We start from the raw sequence: 25287 nt of genomic DNA on the forward strand, positions 1-25287 counted from the left end.
GGTGGGACTAGAAGGGCATTATTGAAAAGTTCCTGAAGCTCAGGAAAGCAGGTCAGGATTTTTTTTCAAGTTTTTGTTCCTCAGGCAGGTGTATTTGTTAAAACTTTTAAATTTATTATGTATTTGTTATTGGTTATTATTTCTTTCCTTCAGGTTTCTCCTCTCCACTCCTCAACGTTTGACTCTGGTTGTGGGGTTCCCAATGGTGACTCTTGTCTGCTTCCCTGGCACCCACCATTGGTGTTTCGGTGTCTCGCTGCACTCTTTACGAGGAGGAGGAGATGGGAATAATGGGTGGGGTGCGGAACAGACCAAAAGCACAGTTGAAGAAATTATTTTTAGGAGGCTCCTGAAGGATGGGAGAGTGCTTTAGGCAGGGAGTTCCATAGCTCAGGGGATGTCACGGTGAGATAGGCCGCAGATGATGGCACTCACTATCTTGAGTCACACTGGGAGAAACTGGGATGGGGGTGGGGGGAGGGAACAAACAAAATTATAAAACCACTTCAGTGTTTTAAGTAGCAACGTCATCTGAGCCCCAACAATATTTGGCTGTAATAGACTACTAGGAATCCAGTATCAGCAGGTCATGCTACAGTTGCAGGGTACAGGCTGGGAGTACTGAAGAACATTTATAAAATGTTCAAAGATGCATTTTCAGTTTGTGAAACAAGTCCACCAGTCAAAAAAAAAGTACCATTTCATGTAGGACATCAGAGGTTAGAAACGTATCCTGCACATAGGTCATCTCTACCTCCATGGGAACGCCGTAATCGTTGGGCTTTTGCTAGAAGAGATGAAAATGGATTAAAAGCCGAGACGATACACAGACCAGAAACAAATGGAGAGGACACAGACTATCAGCAATAAAATGGCCAAACCTTTAGCAGTTGCTGCGGGTCAAATAATGTCACGTTACGACATCCCGTGACAATTCCCTGCTAATTTCTACACTCGCTGTCCACCCACAATTCGCTGCCCAAGTATGGAATCGTAGGCCGCGAAATTCCACTACCGCTCAAAACCGGGGCGAGGTCGACGCAGCTGCTGTTCCGCCCGCCGATTCCTGCAGACGCAAGGCCCGATCTGAATCCGGGCTCGGCCAAATACCGTCGATGAGCTGCGTGCGGCCCATGGGCACCCGCTAGAGTTAGCCGGTCGTGGAAATTTTGTGTAGGATCCCGATTTACATATTTAAGCAGTCTTGCGTCTGTTTCAGATGGGGGAGCCTGGTCGCCTGAATATTGCATCAGGCAGGCTTTGGGCATCAAAGGAGGGGCCAAAGGTCGCCCCACCCCCACCCCAAATTTCAAGCGTAAAACGGGCGGCCAGGGGTTGAATTTCTACCTCAGAATTTTACAGCACACAAGGAACGATAGAAGGAACTGACATTCATCAGGACGTTCAAAGTGCTTCACAGCCAATGAAGTACTTTTGAAGTGTGGTCACTGTTTAGTAGGCATACCTGGCAGCCAGTCTGCACACAGCAAGGCTCCACAAACAGCAATGAGATAAATGACCAGGCAATCTGCTTTGATGGTACTGACTCAGAGATAAATGTTGGGCAGCAAGTGAGGGGAATCACCCTGTTCTTCCTCGAGTAGTACCATGGGGATCTTTGGTGTCCATTTGAACAGGTTTTAGTTTAGCATCTCATCCAGCAATGGAGCACTCCCTCAGCATTGAAATGATCCAAATCATGGGGTGGGACTGGAACCCCAATCTTCTGACTCAGCGGTGAGTGCGCTACCTCTGATCCAAGCTGGCACTTGACAGAGACTAATTGGTCCACTGTGTCTGTGTTGGCTCTCTGAAAACTATCCATTATTCCCATTCCCCGCACAATTTTATCTTTTTCAAATACTTATCGATGCCTCCTTTTAAAGCTATTCTGGATTTTACTTTCACCATTGTATCTGGTAGGGCATCCTATGTCCCAATAACCCTCTGTGTTTAAAAAAAGTTCTCCTAACCTCGACCTTTGTCCTTAATTTTAAACCTTCTAATCAGCATTGAAAATGGTTTTCCCTATTTAGTGTCAAAACTCCTCATAATTTGAACACCACTATCTCCTGCTAATCTTCTATGTTCGAATGATTGCCCCAGTTTCTGTGGTGTCTCTCAGAACTAAACTGGTCACCTCTAGTATCACCTTAGTAAATCACTTCTGCAGCCTTATTTATTATTTGTTTTAGGATGTGGGTGATACTGGCCAGGCAGTTATTTATTGCCCATCCCAATTGCCCCGGGGGCACTAAGAGTCAACCACATAGTGTGGGACTGGAGTCACACGTAGGCCAGACCAGGAAGGGGCAGCGGGTTCTCTTCCATGACGGACATCAGTGAACCAGTTGGGGTTTTACAACAATCCACCAGCTTTCTTGGTCACTTTCTGGTGCCAGATTTATTGAATCTATATATATAAATCGGTACTTCTGTCATTCTGTCTATCTGTCATCGCGTGTGCGTTGCGGTATGCACTCGAAAGTTACAGGGCGTACCTACGCGCGCGTTACCTCCAAAGAAAGCTTACGCTTCCAAGATGGTTTTAAGCGTATTTACGTTTCGGCCGGGCTAAAATTGCGCCCGCGGTATCCCAAAAACCTTCAACATTCTGCTCATTAGCATCTCATTATCCGCTCATTAGTGACAGAGTGACCTCGAGCTCGACCAATCGTACGCCGGGTTGCTGGCGTGTGCCGCTGGGCCAATCGGTGCGCGTGTGGCCGGGCTTTATCGTTCTGAACCGAGGTGAGTCGCCGCCATCTTGATTCCAAACTTTTCCTTTCTTTTTCCCGCTTTCTGCGTCTTAAAAAAAACGTTGCTTTTAAAACACATATTGTTTTTTTAAAAAATGATTTAGAAAGTAATTAACTTATCTAATCTCATTAATTTTCCTACCTTTCCCCGTTTTTCCAGGTAGGCCTAGAAGCCTCGGCGTCTCCTCCGCACCCACACCCGAGCTAGGCACCTCCCGGCCCCACTCGAAGGCTGGAGGGCCGAGCCTCAGCCCAGCGCCGCTAGGGTGCGCGCGCAGCAGGAGCTGAGACGTCTCTCTCTGCCGGGGCTTGCTGAGCGTCCAGCGTTACCCTGGCAACGGGCGCAATCGGCGGTCTTCACCTCGGGGGGGGAGGGGGGGGGCGGCCGCGACCCTCAGGGGGGGGGGGGGGGGGGGCCGCGCGCGCAGCAGGAGCAGCTGAGACGCGGTGTCTCTCTCTCTGGCTTGGTCAGCGTCACGGTTGCCCTGGCAACCGGGCCCGCCGGCCGAGAGAGACGCCGCGTCTCAGCTCCAGCTGCGCGCGCAATCGGCGGTCTTCACCTCCGGGGGGGGGGGGGGGGGGGGGGGGGGGTCGCCCGCCGCCCTCCCTCCCCTCCGCCCTCCATCCCCCCTCCCCTGCCCTTCCCCCCCGCCCTCCCCTGCCCTCCCTCCCCTCCCTTCCCTCCCCCCCCGCCCTCCCCCTCCTCCCTCCCTTCCCCGCCCTCCCTTCCCCGCCCTCCCCTCCCCCCCCGCCCTCCCTTCCCCCCCGCCCTCCCTTCCCCTCCCCTGCCCTCCCTTCCCCTCCCCCTCCCTCCCCTCCCTCTCTTCCCCCCAGTCGCTCTCTCTCTTCCCCCCAGTCGCTCTCTCTCTTCCCCCCAGTCGCTCTCTCTCTCTCTCTCTTCCAACAACAACATGCCCTCGAAAAAGCCTCGGCACCGCCGGGCACTTCAGCTAGTTTGATTATAAAGCAGCGAAACCAGGCTGACACCTCCGTGCAGTACCGAGTGAGTGCTGCACTGTCAGAGGTGCTGTGTTTAAGATGAGACGTTAAACCGATGGATGTAAAAGATCCCATGACACTATTGGAAGAAGAACAAGGGAGTTCTCCCAGTGTCCTGGCCAATATTTATCCTTCAACCAACATCACAAACATTTTATCTGGTCATTATCACAATGTTGTGCATTAGTTAACCGTCACGTTTCCTACATTACAACAGTGACTACACTTCAAAAGTACTTAAAGCACTTTGGGATGTCCTGAGGTTGTGCAAGGCGCTATATAAATGCAAGTTCTTCTTTTGAAAATCCACAGACAAAACATCCACATTTCCTTTATCAGTACAATCGGGAATTTCCTGAAAAGCGTTAAATTCAATTTGTCACACGACTTCCCTTTTACAAATCCAGCTTTGCTTAGAGTCCCAGGGGCAGGAAAGTGTATCGTGTGATGTATGACACGCCCTCGTCACAGTCAGTGCGAGAGCAGGATTGTGGGTGGTTTTCTAAAGTTATTTAAATGAATCAAATGAGGATTATTTTAATAGTGCTGATTAATAATAACCTGATGCTGTACGTTTCCACTTTAGATCATCAGAAATATCTGCTTTTTCAAATGAAAAAAAGATTCTTTTGTGCTGAAAAGATCCAATCCAAAGGTTACTTGGGTCTGAATAAAGTGCAGTCTTGTTATTTGGAATTTTGAGATATCAAATATCTCCATATATGGAAATTCTGGTTTGATCCCAGTCCCTAAAGTAATAATTATAGAAATTAATGTAAATTAATTAATGTTTTTCTGCTGTTTTACTATGTGCGGTGCAGTTACAGTACACAGGAAGAAGTGTTACTAGGGTAAGGGACAGCACTATCGGAGGTAATGGGACAGTGGAAGGAGTGTTACTGGGGTAAGGGACAGCACTATCGGAGGTAATGGGACAGTGGAAGGAGTGTTACTGGGGTAAGGGACAGCACTATCGGAGGTAATGGGACACGGGAGGAGGTGTTACTGGGGTAAGGGACAGCACTATCGGAGGTAATGGGACACGGGAAGAGGTGTTACTGGGCTAAGGGACAGCACTATCGGAGGTGATGGGACAGTGGAAGAGGTGTTACTGGGGTAAGGGACAGCACTATCGGAGGTAATGGGACACGGGAGGAGATGTTACTGGGGTAAGGGACAGCACCATCGGAGGTAATGGGACACGGGAAGAGGTGTTACTGGGGTAAGGGGCAGCACTATCGGAGGTAATGGGACACGGGAGGTGGTGTTACTGGGGTAAGGGACAGCACTATCGGAGGTAATGGGACAGTGGAGGAGGTGTTACTGGGGTAAGGGACAGCACTATCGGAGGTAATGGGACATGGGAGGAGATGTTACTGGGGTAAGGGACAGCACTATCGGAGGTAATGGGACACGGGAGGAGGTGTTACTGGGGTAAGGGACAGCACTATCGGAGGTAATGGGACACGGGAGGAGATGTTACTGGGGTAAGGGACAGCACCATCGGAGGTAATGGGACACGGGAAGAGGTGTTACTGGGGTAAGGGGCAGCACTATCGGAGGTAATGGGACACGGGAGGTGGTGTTACTGGGGTAAGGGACAGCACTATCGGAGGTAATGGGACAGTGGAGGAGGTGTTACTGGGGTAAGGGACAGCACTATCGGAGGTAATGGGACATGGGAGGAGATGTTACTGGGGTAAGGGACAGCACTATCGGAGGTAATGGGACACGGGAGGAGGTGTTACTGGGGTAAGGGACAGCACTATCGGAGGTAATGGGACACGGGAGGAGGTGTTACTGGGGTAAGGGACAGCACTATCGGAGGTAATGGGACTCTAGATTAGCCGCAGCACACGTGCGCACCAATGTTCCCTCTAATTTTTTTTTGGTGCGCGGTCCCTTTAAGTATACTGTGTGGCCGCATGCGCGTTATCTTTTCCCGTGGCGGTTGCTGGTGAGCGGCCTGCGCGAGATCTCCCAACTGGTGCGCCCGTAAAAATCAGTGGGCTCGATTCCATCGCAGGTCCTGGAGCCCGAGAAATTTTAATCGACTGCTACCTCTTCAGTTCCTTCCACCTCCAGCAGCCTGCCTTCCAGGACAAGGGCAGCATTAGCTGCACCCTCAGTGGTTTGCTCTCCAACCCACAGCCCAGCTCCAGCAGGTGGGGGGTTAACCCTGGCCTCGGCTTGATACCGACTCTCAGGCAAGGCAGAGGTAGGCAATGGGATCAGTCGCACCATCGATCCTGCACTAATGTCAGGTTGGGTTCAGATTCTGAAAGAATCAAAGGATCATCTTCAGGAGGACTTCACCAGCCATAATTCCGGGGTACAGACAGGTTACAGGCGGAGTACAGTGATCGCAGGTTGGCTTACTGACTCTCCATTAGCTGCATTCAGAACGTTGTTGTATTACTGAGGATCCCGACAATACCCATCCCATTTGAAAATGACAAGATGGGGGAGGTGCCACTTACTTCTGGAGGAGGCAGAACCCAGAAAGGAGACATTTTTGATTCCAAGTTGGTGTTTCCGTGATGATATGGCCCTGTAAGTAAAGAGAGAGCCAGTTAGGATGTTTTCCCCCTCCCTTGGAGATTGGTGTTAATAAATACCACAAGACGGAGATAAATTCCATCAGCACTCACGACGTGGCCGCAATCCATCGCCCGTCCGGCACGGTTTTAGGCTCCAAGGAACGATTGCAGCTCTGCGACTCGTCATCTTAAGCCAGCCCCGGAGCCCACTGCCAGCACCCCTTCCCTTATGGCCTTGCGCTTCTAATTCCCTTTCTCCCGCATTTTCAGATTGCTAATTTGCTGTGCCTTGTGTTAATTTCACTTGCTCCCACCGCTACTTCCAAAAAGAATAAAGTTATGCAGCAGTTTCGCACTATCCTGCCAACTGGGGTTTTTCCAAATAATTTTCTTTCCCCTTCCCCTGAAGATGCCGATTCTTTCCAGGTTACAATTTCATGGCCGCCAGCTCTCTCTGGCACCTACTTGCTCAATGTCAATGGCCTCTTCAACTATGAGGATCCTCACAGCCAAGCCTGATCCCGTCCTGATCCAACAGCCACACACACTTTCCACCAGGGGGTCACTGGAAAGTGATCAGGAGCAGGTACCCTGGCTGACTTTCCCGCACCACTTCCAAGCAATGTTCCCTCTAAGCAGTCAGAAAGCTCCCGCACAGGCTGCTCACCGGCTCTTACATTGTAAATACCGCGCATACGCAGAAATTTAAAGGGACCGCGCATTAAAAGAAACAGACTGCACAGAACAAAGCGCCGCTTACAGAGACCATTGCTCCCAGGGCACTGAGGCCAATTGTGACTTTCTAACTGCCACTATTGACAGAAATGAACTAACTCGATGCAGGCAGAGGATTAAAGGTGGGACCTTTCTGCTTTGTATGGTTCGGTATGATACTGAACGGTGCATTTAACCACAAAGACATCAGGAAGATTGCAAACCTGGTAACAAGCAAAAGAATGAAGCAGCAAATTGCTTTAAACCACAGGTGTCCCAAGTTATTTGTCTCTGTGGGCTGCCTAGATGGAGCTTCGGGACCTGGTACAAAGTTTACATCCACGCTCCCACTAATTTGCAGATATCTCAAGCCACCGATGCCAACAGATCTTGGCGCTACGTTTTTTTTTAAAAAGAGTTAGCCACCAGTCAAGCGGCAGCACTAACAACAGCTCTTTCCAAACCTCCCACACAATTCAAGCAGAACAAACCAGTGATCGAGAAATAGAAGCACAAATAGGACCGGGATGCCTGGGCCAGACTGCAAGGGCTCAGGGGACGCATGGTCCACGGACTTAGTTTGCACACACCCCTGCTTTACCGTGCCAGTAAATTACTCGCTCCGCCTCTTCAGTGCAGTGCCCCAAGACTAAAGCACAATGAACTCCTTACCGCAGATAAGTGCTAGACAGGGCTGGAAACTGTTGGTGGTTCCCTGTAGTTTCAGCTGATAGTCCATCTGAGAATCAATGTCTTGCAGCGAGGGCAGAGCGCGTGTGTACGGGTGACTGTGGTACCAACCGACCAGCGACAACCCCCGCAGGAACAGATTCTGGCAAATCTGTAGAAGAGAAATTGTGATCAGTTCAGGGAAGATACAAATTCAGGTGCAGCTGCACTGCACAAACTGGCTCAAGGTGTGTGCGCGCGTCGGACAGACTGTAGTTATACCAACTCTCAGCCCTGTTGCATTTTAGCAGTGGGGGCCTATTCCAAGTCCCGGGACGCACACAGCACATTGATGCTTTCACACGCGTGCACATGACGTGTAAAGTAGGTTTGCTTCTCCTTGGAATCCCTTCAAATGCAAACGGAAAGTTGCTTCTGGCACGCCTGACAGTAATAATATGCGTATTTATAGATCTTCTCCTAGGTTACAACAACACCTTGCATTTGTATAGTGCCTTTAACGTAGCAAAACTTCCCAAGGCGCTTCACAGGAGCATGATCAAAGAAAATTTGACACAGTGCCACTTAAGGAGATATTAGGACTCACCTCCTGACTCCCCAAAGCCTTTCCACCATCTCAAGGAACAAGTCAGGAGTGTGATGGAATACTCTCCACTTGCCTGGATGAGTGCAGCTCCAACAACACTCAAGAAGCTCGACACCATCCAGTACAAAGCAGCCCGCTTGATTGGCACCCCATCCACCACCTTAAACATTCATTCACCCCACCACCGGCGCACCGTAGCTGCAGTGTGTACCATCTACAAGATGCACTGCAGCAACTCGCCAAGGCTTCTTTGACAGCACCTCCCAAACCCGCGACCTCTTCCACCTAGAAGGACAAGGGCAACAGGCGCATGGGAACATCACCAGCTCCAAGTTCCCTTCCAAGTCACACACCATCCTGACTTAGAAATATATCACCGTTCCTTCAAGGAGGAGAGGTAGAGACATTTAGGGAGGGAATTCCAGAGCTTAGGGCCTAGGCAGCTGAGTGTACGGCCACCAATGGAGGAGCGATTAAAATCGGCGATGCGCAGGAGGCCAGAATTGGAGGAGCGCAGAAACCTTGGCGGGTTGTAGGCGGTTACAGAGATAGGGAGGGGAGGGGCGAGGCCATAGAGGGATTTGGAAACAAGGATGAGAATTTTAAAATCGAGGTGTTGCCGGACCGGGAGCCAATGTAGGTCAGCGATCACAGGGGCGATGGGTAAATGGGACTTGATGCAGGTTAGGTTACGGACAGCAGAATTTCGCTCAAGTTTATGGAGGGTGGAAGATAGGATGCCAGCCAGGACAGCGTTGGAGTAGCCAAGTCTAGAGGTAACAAAAAGGCATGGATGAGGTTCAGCAGCAGATGAGCTGAGGCAGGGGCGGAGTCAGGCGATGTTACGGAGGTGGAAGTAGGCGGTCTTGGTGATGGAGCCGACATGTGGTCGGAAATTCATCTCTGGGTCAAATACGACACCAAGGTAGCGAACGGTCTGGTTCAGTCTTAAGACAGTTGCCAGGGAGAGGGATGGAGTCGGTGGTTAGGGTTTGTGGCGGAGAGTTGGGAGTAAATTTGTGCTCATCCAGTACTGGATGTCAGAAAAGCAGTGAGACAAATCAGAGACAGTGGAGGGATCGAGAGAGGTGGTGCTGAGGTAGAGCTGGGTGTCCTAAACGTAGCGTATGTATGGAGCCGGACATTGTGTTTTCGGATGATGTTGCTGAGGGACAGCATGTAGATGAGAAATAGGAGGGGGGCCAAGGATAGATCCTTGGGGGACTCGAGGTAATGGTGCAGGAGCGGGAAGAGAAGCCATTGCAGGTGATTCTCTGGCTATGACTGGCCAGATAAGAATGGAACCAGGCGAGTACAGTCCCACCCAGCTGGACGACAGATGAGAGGCGTTTGAGGTGTGGTCAACCATGTCTAAGGCTGTAGACAGGATGAGAAGGATGAGGAGGGCTAGTTTACCACGGTCACAGTTGTAATGTATGTACCTTTAAGGGGGGGAACTACTTTCTACAGCTCATGTATACTGTAGTACCGGCAGTGACCACACCTGTATATAACGCTGAGTAGTAATCTGTTGTTTCAGTTGCAGTTTGAACCACGTTGAGTAAACACCTGTTGTACCGTTCTCTGCAGTCCTTTTCTTATTACACGGACGTAACAGTGGCGACGAGCAAGTTCGAACCTACCTGCAACTCTGCATCACCTCCCAGGGATTCGCTCCTGGAGAACAGTGGAAGGAGGTCGAGTCCAGAAGCACGGGCGTCGACCACGGGCAACCGCCCAGTCATCCAGCGGAGATTTGAGCATCGCAGGGGAGGCTGTCAAGAGCCAGGCTTGGCTTTCCAGTCACGGTGGTCCAGCGAAACGGGCTGGCAACAGGTACTGCGCAGACCCTTCCCGGACAGCGACGGGCTAGAGCCCGACCGAGCGGCACAGAAAAAGGCCGAGCAGCCTCGACGGAGGAGAGAGAGAGGGCAGAGCGCACAGGGCGCAGCCGGTGTTCAGGACCGAGCGGCATCAACAGGGGAGAGAGGCGAGAGAGAGCAGAGCGCAGCCGGTGGTCAAGGGCCGAGCAGCGTCAACGGGGGAGAGAGGCACGCAGGAAAACACGAGGCGCTGCCATTGCCACGAGGACCGCAGAGAGCGGTGTTGGCAGCAGCGCAGGAGCAGCGCACGAAACCCACAGGGCTTCGCCATTTGCCACGAGGACCGCCGAGAGCGGTGTTGGCAGCAGCGCGGGAGACGCCATTTTAAGCCGCAGCGGGGAAGAAAGGAAAGCGTGGGAGACGCTATTTTAAGCCAGTCTAACCACACCCAAAAATGACGAAGAGTGGCAGTATCACAGCGTTCGACAATGAAGTCGAAGATTGGACGACATATATCGAACGCATAGAAGTATACTGCAAGGCGAATGAAGTGCCAGATGACAAGAAAGCGCTGGTATTGTTGAATTCAATGGGTGCAAAAACATATGGCTTACTACGAAACCTAGTAACCCCAGAGAAGTCAGTAGAAAAGGATTTTGAAAACAGTGTCAATCCTACAGGACCACTTAAACCCCACACCGCTGCTGATAGCAGAAAGATTTAAGTTTCACAAAAGGAACCAGCATAAAGATGAAAGTAATGCTGAGTATTTAACGGAACTGCGCAAGCTATCAAAACACTGCCAGTTTGGAACGGGACTAGCAGATACGTTAAGGGACAAGTTTGTGTGTGGGCTTCAAAGTGAAGGAACCCAGAAACGGCTTCTATCAGAAAAGGATCTTACGCTGGACAAGGCTTTCAGCATTGCAGTATCACACGAAGCAGCAGCATGGGGCGCTGCAGAGATACAATGGAAACCGCAAGAATATGGCACAAATGAAATGTCATACGGAACAGTGAAGTGCTATCGCTGCGGCAGAACAACACACGACCATAATGATTGCTGGTTCAAGGACAAAGTGTGCAGACAGTGTGGAAAAGTAGGACACATAGCAAGAGTCTGCAGGTCGGGAAAGAAAACCAGCAGCAAGAAATCTCCACAGGAGAAGTACAAGAAGGTACATAAAGTGACGGAGAGTAGTTCAGACGAACAGAGGTGATACAGACTCCGGAAGCAAGGAGCTGGGTTGTCTGAAACTACATAATGTGATCAAAACAGAGGATCACCAAACTATCTGGGTCACACTCAAGATAGCAGGAGTCCAAGTGAAAATGGAATTGGACACAGGATCAGCCCTAACAGTCATAAACTGAAGGGACTACAAGCAGCTATTCTCACATATACCCTTGAGAGATACAAAGATTGTCTTGAAGACGTACATGTAGTGTATGTGCCTTTAAGAGCCCCATGTGTACTGTAATGCCGGTAATGGCCACTCAGGCTATATAAGCCTGTATATTGTGTTGTATCAGATGGTTCCCCTCCAGACTTTGTTTAGTAAACACCTATGAAACCAACTCCTGTCTTCAGTGTCTCTATCAACACACAGACACAACAGTGGCGACGAATTGGAAACGGACTTACCTGCAATTCAGCAGCACCTCAAGGACATCGATTCCTCTTGCGTCCAAAGTTGAAGAAAACTCAAGAAAAAGAAAAAGCTGTGGTTTCACCAGCTGGGCGTCGGGCTGGGGCTCCAGCGGCTGGCTCTACAGCTAGGCCAAGCAGCGAAAGCGGAGGCAAGCAGTAACAGACGGGGAGGGAGCACTCGGGAGACGGCCGGCGCTGCAAGCAGGTCGGCGTTCAGACCTAGAGAGAGAGTCCGGCGGGAACGAGTCGCCAACTGTAAATAAAAAAATAAAAAGAACGGAAACCGCGGGAAACAGCGTTGGCATCGGCAGCAGCGGCGGGGAAGCGCGGGAAACGCCTTATCTTTTCTGCAGAAAAGAAAGAAAATTTATTTCTTATAAAGCGCCATTTTTTTTCTAGGATGCCTAAGTCTGGCAATATTGATGCTTTTGATAACGAGATAGAGGATTGGACCACATATGTGGAAAGAGTGGAGGTATATTGCACCGCAAATGGAATAGAAGATGAAAAAAAAGCTTCAGTACTGCTAAATCTAATGGGCGCAAAGACATACGGGCTGTTACGAAATTTAATCACTCCAGCCAAACCAAAGGACAAGAATTTTAAAGAAATTGTTGATACCCTACAGGAGCACTTAAACCCAACACCGCTGCTGATAGCGGAACGATTCAAATTCTTCAAGAGAAATCAACACAAGAATGAAAGTAACGCTGATTACCTCACCGAATTAAGAAAGCTATCAAAACACTGCCAATTCGGGGCAGGACTAGCAGATTATCTTCGAGACAAATTCGTCTGCGGTCTCCTAAGTGAAGGAACACAGAAAAGGCTGCTTTCTGAAAAAGATTTAACACTGGACAAGGCTTTCAGTATGGCTGTATCATACGAAGCGGCCGCAAGAGGAGCTGCAGAGATACAATAAAAGACACAGGACTTCAGCACCCATGAAATGACACAGGGTTTCGAGAGATGTTATCGCTGCGGCAGATCCACCCATGATCAGAGGGACTGCTGGTTCAAGGACAAAGCATGCAGGCAATGCGGAAAGATTGGACACATTGCACGGGTATGCCGATCTGGACAAAAAAAATCCACAGACAGGAAAAAAAAAATCAATAAAGAAAAGTACAGAAAGGTACAAATGATGACAGACAGTTGCTCCGAAGACCAGAAGAGCGATAGCGACTCCGAAAACAAGAGACTAAGCTGTCTCAAATTACATAATGTAATTGCCAAAGATGATTACCAGACCATTTGGGTTACCCTCACGATAGCAGGGTCCCCAGTTAAAATGGAGCTAGATACAGGATCAGCTCTGACCGTCATAAATCGACGGGATTACGAGCGGCTATTTCCGCATATACCTTTAAAAGACACATCCATTATCTTGAAAACATATACGGGGCAGAAAGTATACCCCAAAGGAAAAATAAGAGTGCCTGTTGTATACAACGGCAAGGAAATACAATAGTTGTATTTATACATTCTACAAGATGGTGGTCCACCGCTGTTGGGACGTGAATGGATCAGGAAAATACGTTTAGACTGGCACTCCATTCAGGCACTGACGGTGACCAGTAAGAAAAAAAACGATGATGACGTCATACCTGAACGATTAAATGACATCTTGGCCAACGCCAAAGAAGTGTTTCAAGAGAAACTAGGAACTTTGAAAGGCATCACCGCCTCAATAAAAGTGGAAGATGCAGCAATTCCCAAGTTTTTTAAGGCAAGACCGGTGCCATACGCAATTCGTCCAGCAGTCGAGGCAGAGCTGGAGAATTTGGAAAAGGCAGGCGTATTATCCAAAATAGATTGGAGCGAGTGGGCAACACCCATCGTTCCAGTCATGAAGAAAGCATTGAATAATGATAAATCTGAAGAACAGAGAAAAATTCGCATCTGTGGAGACTTCAAGGTGACTGTAAACCCGGTCCTTCACACAGTACAGTATCCTCTTCCGAGGATAGAAGATATTTTCGCCTCACTATCTGGAGGGAAACGTTTCACCAAAATTGACTTGGCACAGGCATATCTACAGATGGAGGTTGAAGAGGCCTCTAAAAAATATCTCACGATAAATACACACAAAGGTCTGTACCAGTACAATCGACTGGTTTTCGGAGTAGCATCCGCTCCAGCTATCTGGCAAAGAGCTATGGAGCAAGTCCTCCAAGGGATTCCAGGGACTCAATGCTACCTAGACGACATCCTTGTAACAGGAGAAAACGACAACAAGCACCGTGCCAATTTGGAGCAGGTGCTCACTAGGCTGAGAGAATGGGGCCTACGAGCAAATCGCCCCAAGTGCGAATTTTTCCAAAATCAAATATCATATTGTGGCCACATAATTAATAAGGGAGGATTGCATAAGTCACCTGAAAAAATTGAAGCGGTCATAAAAGCCCCAGCACCTGAAAATGTTTCACAATTAAGGTCATTCCTGGGATTAATAAATTACTATCATAAATTTTTACCGAACTTATCAACTCTTCTACACCCTCTTAATGAACTGCTACAAACAGGAGTAATTTGGAAATGGAGCGAAGACTGTAAACGTGCCTTCCATAAATGCAAAGACTTAATCACATCCAAAGAAGTTTTGGCTCATTACAACCCATCACTGCCAATCAGACTGGCGTGCGATGCATCCCCTTACGGCGTGGGAGCAGTATTATCGCATAAATTCCCTGATGGCTCGGAACGGCCGATAGCTTTTGCGTCACACTCATTGAACTCAGCTGAGCGTAACTATGCCCAAATCGACAGGGAAGCACTCAGCCTGGTATGGGGAGTGAAAAAATTCAACCATTACCTACACGGACAAAAATTTACCTTGTTGACTGACCATCAACCCCTCATCTCCATATTCAACCCTAAAAAGGGTGTTCCCATTATGACAGCGCAAAGGCTACAGAGGTGGTCCCTTTTTCTAGGGGCACACCAATACAACATAGAATACAAAGGATCAAAACAGCATGGGAATGCTGACGGGTTATCGCGCCTACCGTTGCCAACGGTAGAAGAAGCACCTACCGTAGACCCAGTGGAGATTTTCCACTCTACCATAGTCGAATGTCTACCAGTAACAAATTCTGCCATTGAAAGAGAAACTAGAAATGACCCGACTCTCTCACGAATCTACGATTTAACAGTGAAAGGATGGCCAGCACATGGCGAACCACTGTTGCCAGATTTCTCGTAAAGAAGAGAACAGCTGTCAGTGTGCCGAGGAACCTTGATGTGTGGATCCAGAGTGGTGATTCCACCCAAACTCCAGGATAAAGTTCTAAAGGAGCTTCACGAGGGGCATCTGGGTGGAGTGAAAATGAAGAACCTAGCCAGGGCGTTTGTATGGTGGCCAGGTATCGATGGAGACATCGAAGAAATGACCAAGAGCTGCCTAGGATGCCAGAAGGTCCAAAACGCTCCGCCCCAAGCCCCTCTACATCCATGGGCGTGGCCCTCATCTCCCTGGCAAAGGGTACACATCGACTTTGCTGGTCCATTTATGGACTCAATGGCCTAGAAATTCAGTTGCGTTTGCGCCCACTTAGGGGCGAAAGAGTGGGTTGCGCCAGAAGTTTTTTAGTGCCCGAAATTAAGTTGGGCCCTAACATCGGCGTTAGCTGGTAGCGCTGCGCCGGCACCGATGACGTCATCGGTGTGCGCAGCGCCCCGGTTCCAACGCGATTCCGTTCCGAAGGCCAAATTCAGTTGCGGCCGCCTCGCCCGCAAACAACGTTTGGAAAACGGGGCCTTGCAGCTCCGAGAGGCCAGCACATAAAGGTGGAGGGGCGGCCGGCCGCTTTCCCGGCGGCCGCATGGCCGCACCTCCCTCCCCGGACTCCTGCACCACCCCCCCGTGGCATTGCTGTCTGACTCCCGCGAGCCCGGCACTTCTCCGTGGTGCCGGGCTCATTTGCCGGGGGAATCCAGCGGCGATCTCACGGCTGCAGGCAGCTCCTCCTTAAGAGAAGGAGGAGGCCTGCAGTACCCCAGCCTGCCGCACCGCATCGGGTGGCGCAGCAGCAGCTGGACGCCTGAAATAGACTTTCATCGCCCCAAGCGAGGCGGCCAAACCCTGCAGTAGCGCCCGCCTCTGTCTTGGCCCGTCGCAACTGAATTTCAGGCGGGTGCTGCGGGAATCCGGGCGAGCGCTAAATTTCGGGCGCTGAAGACCTGGCGGGGCCTTACTGAATTTCTAGGCCAATGTTCTTAATCGCGGTTGATGCACACTCCAAGTGGCCGGAGGTAATAAAGATGTCCTCCACCACCACGGAAAAAACCATCACAGTATTAAGGACCATATTTGCCAGGAATGGGCTGCCGGAACAGATCTGTTCTGATAATGGACCGCAATTTGTGTCCGAAGAATTCAGGAAGTTCTTAAAAAACAATGGGGTTAAGCACTACACGTCCGCCCCATACCATCCTGCCACCAATGGATTGGCTGAAAGGTTTGTCCAGACCTTCAAGAAGGCCATAAAGGCCATGGGTAATGAAAACATAAAACGTCAGCACAAGGTGGATAACTTCTTGTTCGCATACAGGAATGCAACACATATGGTTACAAACCAAACTCCCGCCATGATGTTCTTCAATAGAAGCCTAAGATGCCGGCTGGATTTGATCAAGCCCAACATCAGAAGGGACGTGGAGAACCGGCAACTTCAAGGCATGAATGAAAGGCCAACTAGAACCTTCCAGATAGGTCAACAAGTTTTGGCCCGGGACTACCATACCGAGAAATGGCAGCCTGAAACTATCTGCACACGACTAGGACCGCTGATGTATACCGTGGACATCGGAGAAAGCATAATAAGGCGCCATGCTGACCAAATCATAGAGTCATCCGAAAAGGGACAACCTACACCACAACTCTATACGCCTAACGATGAAGTAGAGATACCCATATCTATCTCCGATCCGGTGATACTGGAACCCGATGAACCAGACACTGGCATTCAAGCCGAATCAGCCTTGCCAAAAGAACCTACTACACCACCAGAAACTACTACACCACCGAGGCGTTATCCGGACCGAGTCAGGAAGCCTCCAGAGAGACAGACTTATAATTAATTAACTGCAGCAATGTGTAGATTATTTTTCTTGTAACATGTAATTAATAATTACTTAAAATATTATGTACTGGTTGGCTAAAAGGGGAGGAATTGTAGTGTATGTGCCTTTAAGAGCCCCATGTGTACGGTAATGCCGGTAATGGCCACTCGGGCTATATAAGCCTGTATATTGTGTTGTATCAGTTAGTTCCCCTCCAGACTTTGTTTAGTAAACACCTATGAAACCAACTCCTGTCTTCAGTGTCTCTATCAACACACAGACACAACAGTACATGGGGCAAAAAGTCTACCCCAAAGGAAAAATAAGGGTGAACGTTATATATAACAGCAAGGAAACACCAAAAATGGACCTATATGTATTGCCAGATGGAGGACCACCACTACTAGGACGTGAATGGATCCGGAAGATACAGCTAGATTGGCATTCCATACAAGCACTGACTGTAGATGCCAAAAAGGATGACGACGTCACACCTGGACGACTGTCAAAAATGCTAACTGACGCACAAGAAGTGTTCCAGCAGGGACTCGGAACACTAAAAGGCATAACAGCGACAATCAAAATAGAGGAAAATGCAAGGCCAAAGTTTTTTTTTTTTTTTTGTTAAGGCCAGACCGGTACCTTATGCGATCCGCCCAGCCGTCGAAGCAGAGCTGGAAGGTTTGGAACGTTCAGGAGTACTGTCCAAAGTGGACTGGAGCGAGTGGGCTACACCCATCGTTCCTGTAATGAAGAGGTCGTTGAGTAATACGCCTGGGGAACCAAAGAAGGTTTGCATCTGTGGGGACTTTAAGGTGACAGTGAACCCAGTCCTTCACACTGTACAATATCCGCTTCCGCGGATTGAAGATATTTTCGCCTCGCTATCTAGAGGGAAACGCTTCACTAAGATTGATCTGGCCCAGGCGTACCTGCAAATGGAGGTAGAAGAAGCCTCGAAACAGTACCTCACGATCAACACTCATAAAAGGTCTCTACCAATACAACCGGCTGGTGTTCGGGGTAGCATCAGCTCCGGCTATTTGGCAAAGGGCAATGGAACAAGTCCTGCAAGGGATTCCAGGGACCCAGTGTTATTTGGACGACATCCTGGTCACGGGCGAAAATGAGTGATCACCTCGCCAACCTGGAGCAGGTGCTCACTAGATTGAAGGAATATGGGCTCTGAGCTAATCGCCACAAATGCAAGTTTTTCCAGAAGCAGATCTTGTATTGTGGCCACGTTATTGATAGAGGGGTTACATAAGTCCCCTGAAAAGATTGAGGCAGTAGTCAAGGCTCCAGCACCGGAAATTGTGTCACAACTGAGGTCGTTCCTCGGGCTGGTGAACTACTACCATAAGTTCTTGCCGAATTTGTCTACCGTACTACACCCACTGAACACCCTACTGCAAACGGGGGTACCATGGAAGTGGAGTGACGAATGTAAACGAGCTTTCCAGAAGAGCAAAGCATTGATCACATCAAAAGAGGTGTTGGCTCATTTCAACCCAGCACTACCAATTCGGTTGGCGTGTGATGCATCACCCTATGGCATTGGAGCGGTGCTGTCGCACAAATTCCCGGACGGCTCGGAGAGGCCAGTAGCCTTTGCGTCTCGGTCACTAACCTCAGCCGAGCATAACTACCCCCAGATTGACAGGGAGGCCCTCAGCCTAGTGTGGGGAGTGAAAAAGTTCAATCACTATCTGCACGGGCAGAAGTTCACCTTGCTGACTGACCACCAACCACTTGTCTCCATCTTTAATCCAAAGAAGGGCGTTCCGGTGATGACTGCACAACGGCTACAAAGATGGTCCCTTTTTCTAGGGGCGCACCAATATGAAATCGAGTATAAGGGCACGAAACAGCATGGAAACGCTGATGGGCTATCACGCCTGCCACTGCCTGCTGCGGAGGAAGCACCAGCAGTGGACCCGGTCTAAATATTTCATTCGACTATAATTGAATGCTTGCCAGTAACTAACGCTGGTCTAGAGGAGACCCGAAATGACCCGACACTGTCTCGGGTATATGATTTGACGGTGAAGGGATGGCCAGCACATGGCGACTCACTGTTGCCAGCATTCTCATCCAGAAGAGAACAGCTGTCAGTATGCCAGGGGACCTTGATGTGTGGATCCCGAGTGATAATTCCACCCAAGTTAAGGGAGAGAGTGCTCAATGAGCTTCACGAAGGTCATCTGGGAGAGGTGAAAATGAAAAGCCTTGCTAGGGCTTATGTGTGGTGGCCAGGGATCGATCAGCAAATCGAGGACCTGACAAAGAGCTGCTCAGGATGCCAGAAGGTCCAAAATGCACCACCACATGCCCCTCTACACCCATGGGAGTGGCCCTCATCTCCATGGCAACGGGTGCATATTGATTTTGCTGGTCCATTCATGGACTCAAAATGGCCTGAGGTGATCAAAATGTCCTCCTCCACCACAGAGAAAACTATTGCAGTCCTACGGACCATTTTTGCCAGGAACGGCTTGCCAGAGCAGATTTGCTCTGATAACAGACCACAGTTTGTGTCCGAAGCGTTTCGAAGATTTATGAAAAGGAATGGGGTAAGGCATTACACATCCGCCCCGTATCATCCAGCCACAAATGGATTGGCTGAGAGGTTCGTACAAACCTTTAAAAAAGTAGTAAAGGCCATGTGCGATGACGACATTCCACTGCAGCATAAGGTGGACAATTTCCTGTTAGCCTACAGAAATGCGACACATGCAGTCACCAACCAGGCCCCGGCCATGATGTTCTTTAACCGAAGGTTGAGATCTCGTCTGGATTTGCTCAGACCAAATGTACGAAGAGATGTTGAGAGTAAGCAATTCCAGCACATCAACGAGAAGCCGACAAGGAGCTTCAATGTAGGGCAACCAGTCTTGGCCCGCGACTACCGAACAGAGAAATGGCAACCAGGAATGATATGCACACGGCAGGGGCCACTAATGTACACAGTGGACGTTGGGGAGAGCATCGTGAGACGCCATGCTGACCAGATCCTAGAGTCACAGGAACGAGTCAACCCCATGCCTCGCCCATACGTACCTGGTGATGAACCCGACGTACAGGTAGCATCTACCCCAGAAACAGTAGCATCGGAAGCTGATGAACCAACCGACGACAGGGGGCCAGAATCGCCTCCACACCAAGAGCAAGACACTCGGGAAAGCCTCCCCAAAGACTGAATTTATAAATAGACTATTTTCAGCTAATGTTGCATGTTAAAAGTGTTAATTGTAATTAGTTTGATATTTAATTGTTAAATGAGTGTTATGGTACTGTTAATCTAAAAGGGGAGAAATTGTAATGTATGTACCTTTAAGGGGGGGGAACTACTTTCTGCAGCTCATGTATACTGTAGTACCGGCAGTGACCACACCTGTATATAACGCTGAGTAGTAATCGGTTGTTTCAGTTGCAGTTTGAACCACGTTGAGTAAACACCTGTTGTACCGTTCTCTGCAGTCCTTTTCTTATTATTACACGGACGTAACAACAGTCACATAGGATGCCATTTGTGACTTTGAGGAGAGCCATTTTGGTACTGTACTGTGGCAGGGGGGAAACCTGACTGGAGGGATTCAAACATGAAGTTGTGGGAAAGATGGACACGGATTTGTGAGGTGACAGCACGTTCAAGGACTTGAGAGGAAAGGGAGGTTGGAGATGGAGCGGTAGTTTTTAAGGACAAAGGGGTCAAGGGTTTGTTTTTTTGAAGAGGGGGTGATGACGGCAGACTTGAAAGGAGAGGGTGACAGTACCTGAGGCGAGAACCGTTAACAATATCAGCGAACATGGAAGCCAGGAAGGGAAGTTGGGTGGTCAACAGTTTGTTGGGAATATGGCCGACAGAGCAGGAGGTGGGTCTCATGGACAAGATGAGAGGTTAGGTTAGATTATAACTGTCTTATATTAGCTTGAGAATGTAATTTAGAGACAATCCCGGACAATGTACCGATTCGGGAACCAGTTTGAGGCAGACACCTGTAGCCAGGGGCTGAAGATGGAGGTTGTTAGGAGAGGCTGAGCTGCTGTATATGATGAGTTTGAAAACTTAAGAATTTTTCCTTTTTAATTCAATCTTGAATTAGAAAGTCTGAAACAAAGTTGAAAATAGGAATGCTATCCGACAACTTGCTCGATCGGATTCCAGTAGACCAGGCTTGTCCTGTCACCTGCTCACTGCAGAATGGGCCTGAAACCCACGACTGAATGTGCAGTGGAGGCAGATTCGCTGATCTGACCAGAGTCATACTGCAAAAGTGACCTTTGGTCTACAGCTCTCCATGATCAACGTACTGTCCAGATGATAAATCCAGGAAATTTGCAGTGGAGTGTTACTGAGCTTGATAGTTTTAGTTAAACAGTAGGTTATCTCAAGTACTGTTGCCATTGGTTCAACAAGGCCGACATTGGTAACCTCTTGCCCTCAATGTCAAGGGAATTGGGAGGAGTGACCCAAAGTGGGACAGAGAGCAAATTACAAACTCAGAATAAAAAATCATCTGCAGTGGCATAGGTGTGCATACACCCGGTGGAAGAGGACAGGATTGGGCTCAACTTGGAGTCAGGCAGCTTTCCAACACTATCTAGCCCACACATGAATAATGGCACTTGGGTGATGTACAAGAGGGTGCGTGCCACCTATTGAGCTGTACCCCAGTCAGGGAGCCAAGATCTTCAGGAGAGAAGGGGGGAGAAACCTGGGAAAACAATTATAAGCTTTACCTCTTCTTCGACCGCAGAAGCAGCATCCTTGTCGGAAAGCCGTATTCGACAGGGAAAAGCTCGGAGAATTGTCAGCACTGTCAAAACATACACAGCAGTCAGCGGGGAACTGTACTGTAAATGAGGGTGGGACAGGATTTACAGATAGCAGCACCTATTCAAATCAGGATCTATTCTAGCAGAATTGAGTCATTTTACCTAGGCTTCAATCTAACAATGCACTTTGAGCGAGAGGCAGAAAGAGGTCAGGGGTGTGGGGGAGCAAGAGAAAGGCCGGAGGGGAGGGGGAGGAGCGAGAGAAGACATAGAAGGGACCTGATAAAGATCTTTAAAATTATGAATTGGTTGGGCAGAGTAGACGTGGAGAGAATGTTTCCACTTGTGGGAGAATCCAACACTAGGTCATAAATACAAGGTAGTTACTAATAAATCCAATAGGGAAATAAGGAGAAATGTCTTTACTCAGAGTGGTTAGAAAGTGGAACTCTCTACCACAACAAATGACTGAGGCAAATAGCTTAGATGCTTTCAAAAGGAAACTGGTCGAGTACATGAGAGAAAAGGGAATAGAAAGATATGCTGAAAGGCTGAGATCAGGGAGATGGAATAGGAGGAGACTCGTGTGGAGCATAAACAACACAGACTAGTTGGGCTGAATGACTTGTTCCTGTGCTGTATATTCTATATAATTCTAAGCAAAACATTCTAAAGACAATTAAATGGAGAAATTTAATAGTTTATCGTGAAATGTGTTTAATTTTGTTTTTACACCCAAGTATTTTCGCTACACAATATCATACCTATAAATAATACAGTATCTATAATTAAATTATATCTATTGTATATAGGGTTGATTTATGAGGTACTTACGCTGTGTGCTTGTGTCCCATCTCCCCCCGAGGTAGCCCACCACCTCACTGGTGGTCAGGTGGCAATGAAAATCCTAAAAGGAAAAAAAAGGTTTCAGGAATAGGAATACTGAAGGAGAGCTCAGAATTACTGAATACTCGAAAGTGCCTGCTCAATTCATTTAACATCACACAGTAATTCCTATTTTGCATCACTTTCAATTTCAGTACTAAAATTATTGTGGAAAACATAGAAAATTAGCTTCTCCATCATAAACTTTGCTTTTCCTTTCTTATCTGTTAGTCATTGCTCTTCTGAACTTTCCTCTCTTCTAAGCTGCGAGCACAGCAACAACTTGCATTCATATTGCGCCCACTCACGTACAGGAACATTCAGAGCGTTTTGCAAAGGGGAAGACACACGTGCGCAGTAGCAGATGGGATGGTTAAGAGACAAACCCCCAAAGGTTTTAAGAGGCTTTTGAAGAGAATGAAGAAGAGGTAGCAAAGTGGACGATTTAGCAAGAATTACCATAGTGATCGGCAGATTAGTCTCTGAGGTAAAGTGGAGGGTGGATGGATGGGCAGTAACTCAGTCAGGAGCCTAGTGTGTGGCTAGAACATGTAGCTAGAGAAGATTGTTCAGATAAGAGGGGCCAGGACCATTGAAGAATTTGGAGGGATGTGCTGTTCTATGCACGCTTTCTCCTCTCTGAATCCTCACTGTTGTTAATTAATTAATTGCATCAGCTCCTAACTAACTCATTCCTCCGCAGATGTTAAAAGCCTGTAGTTTGTGAGGAGAACTCTTCCTCCCACAATCTACAGGCTTTTAAAACCAACGCTTGGCAACACCTGACCACGACTGGTCGAGTTATCCTGTCTGTTCTAGTACTCATTTACCACAGCCCTTCACTCAAGTTTTTCAATGAAACTACATGGAATCAATGCAATGGTGTTGGTTCAGAACTGCAGTACAATGAAATGGCTGCTGGTGTTACTCAGCAGCTCTCTCACCTTCAACTAGCACTTAGCAATATTGCAGCGTCTTGAACGATAGACACTGACTTAGTGACACATCCCAATGGCACCCTAAGACAAGAAAGGATAGTTCTGCTATCCCTGCCCAACCCCACAGAATTGTCACTGCCAACAACACACCCTGATGCCAAAGAGTGTAACATTACTATACCAGTATGTGCAACTAGAACAGTAGACTTGGCTCATCAATGAGAGTCTTGCCCAATACTTGCAATTCTCAAAGGGAGTTCCGTTAGCTCTGAACCACTCTTCAGCACGTCACTGTACGAGGTCATGCCTCATAACGTGTGCGCAGGCAAAGAATGTAAGCAAGCTATTCTACCAGAGGACCTCATTGCTGAGACCGCTCCTGTCCTCATACATGCACTTTCACACTAGGGCTACTGCATAGTGACAAGGAGCAGCAACCCTGGCTGATTTCTCCCCAAACTACTAAGGCTAACCCTACCACCACTTGAACGGAGCTCAAATAACTCAGTGCAGTCTAAGAATCAAGTCTTGGTTCCTCCGGTCTTTGTAGCTCAACACTATACCAGGTGACACCTTCATCCACCAGGCCATCAAGGAGCAGGATTTACTTTCTATTGGTTGGTTGGAGACCAGTATTGGCCGAGACTTGAGGGCTAAATGCCTATTAGCCCTCTCCATCAGGGAATGGCGGGTAGCGCAGGTGAAGGCAGGGGCTGAGCGAAGAAAATATAAAATGTTTATTCCAAGTGTTTACGTCTAAGTCACTTGAACACCTACCACCAGTAGCAGCACGTTGCTTGATATTGCAACATTAAAGGGCTGGAACTTGTTTACAGATGTGAATGACATCAGTTCGACGAGGGTATGAGGATCCCTGCAGCAAGAGGAGGGAAACAAGTTAGAACATCACTCAACTCTCTCACTTGCAATAGTGACACTCGAATTTCAGCAAAACAGTAAATGTTAGGAACTGAAGTTCACTGTTGAGGTCCAATAGATGGAATTTTACTGTATTTCAGGCCTTGGCTAAGAAAGAAAGAACTTGATTTATATAGTGCCTCAAGACATCCCAAAGAACTTTACAGCCAATGAATTACATTTGAAGTGTAGTCACTGTTGTAATAATGTAGGAAACTCGGCAGCCAATTTGAGTGCAGCAAGCTCCCACAAACAGCAATGAGATAATGATCAGGTAAATCTGTTTTATTGATGTTGTTTGAGGGATAAATATCAGCTTAGACACCGGGGATAACTCCCCTGCCCTTCTTCGAAATAATGCCATGGGATGTTTTACGTCCATCTGAGAGGGCAGATGGGGCCTCGGTTGAACGTCTCATCCGAAAGACGTATAAGGCCTTTCTGTAGCATGGACATCTCTCATCATGTTGAGCACAAAACTGAATATTAATTCTAGGCATTCCCAATAGGCCAGAAGTAGGGGTTTACGACTCTCAGCTACACAGAGTAGGAAGCTCCTGGGTTGTCAGTCTGCACTGTGTTTGCTAATCTCAGTAGGGCAGTGGTAGGGGCTCTAGAATTGGGTGCAACGCACCTGGGTTATGGAAAGGATAATCAGCCAGGATTCCTGCTCCCAAATGCTGTTCTTGCCTTCTGTTAGAAAGTGAGCGTACGGACATCGAGTGAGCACAGAAAACAGGACAAGCTTGGCTGCAATGCTCTCCACAATCGGATAGCTGCTGTCACGCTAAGTTCAGCTGCCCACATCCTGTCCCACTCTGCAACCTCCTTCCCATCTCCCCCACCCTCCACTCCACTTTTGGCAGCTGAATCTTCAGCAGCCTCAGCTCTACTCTCTGTAACTCCCTTTGATCCAGCAGGCAGTCACACCCCTTAGCTTA

At 48.5% G+C, this 25287-nt stretch overlaps 1 protein-coding gene across 3 annotated transcripts in view; it reads right to left on the minus strand.

The window, feature by feature from the left end:
• The window catches only part of mpnd (MPN domain containing), a 50380-nt gene that overhangs the window by 3957 nt on the left and 21136 nt on the right, over nt 1-25287 (minus strand). For all 3 annotated transcript variants that reach the window (XR_015080575.1, XM_086004897.1, XM_086004896.1), the window contains exons 6-11: nt 24206-24302; nt 22440-22512; nt 21570-21646; nt 7685-7853; nt 6239-6309; nt 698-787 (exon numbers count right to left, since the gene is read on the minus strand). Coding sequence is in view for 2 of the 3 variants with exons in the window: in XM_086004897.1 (XP_085861023.1) it covers nt 698-787; nt 6239-6309; nt 7685-7853; nt 21570-21646; nt 22440-22512; nt 24206-24302 (577 nt within the window). In the remaining variant the exon portion in view is untranslated. The remainder of the gene's footprint in view (nt 1-697; nt 788-6238; nt 6310-7684; nt 7854-21569; nt 21647-22439; nt 22513-24205; nt 24303-25287) is intronic.

Source organism: Somniosus microcephalus, chromosome 13 (assembly GCF_052327205.1).
Source record: "Somniosus microcephalus isolate GS21.2 chromosome 13, FLI_Smic_1.0, whole genome shotgun sequence".
In the NCBI taxonomy this organism is placed as follows: domain Eukaryota; kingdom Metazoa; phylum Chordata; class Chondrichthyes; order Squaliformes; family Somniosidae; genus Somniosus; species Somniosus microcephalus.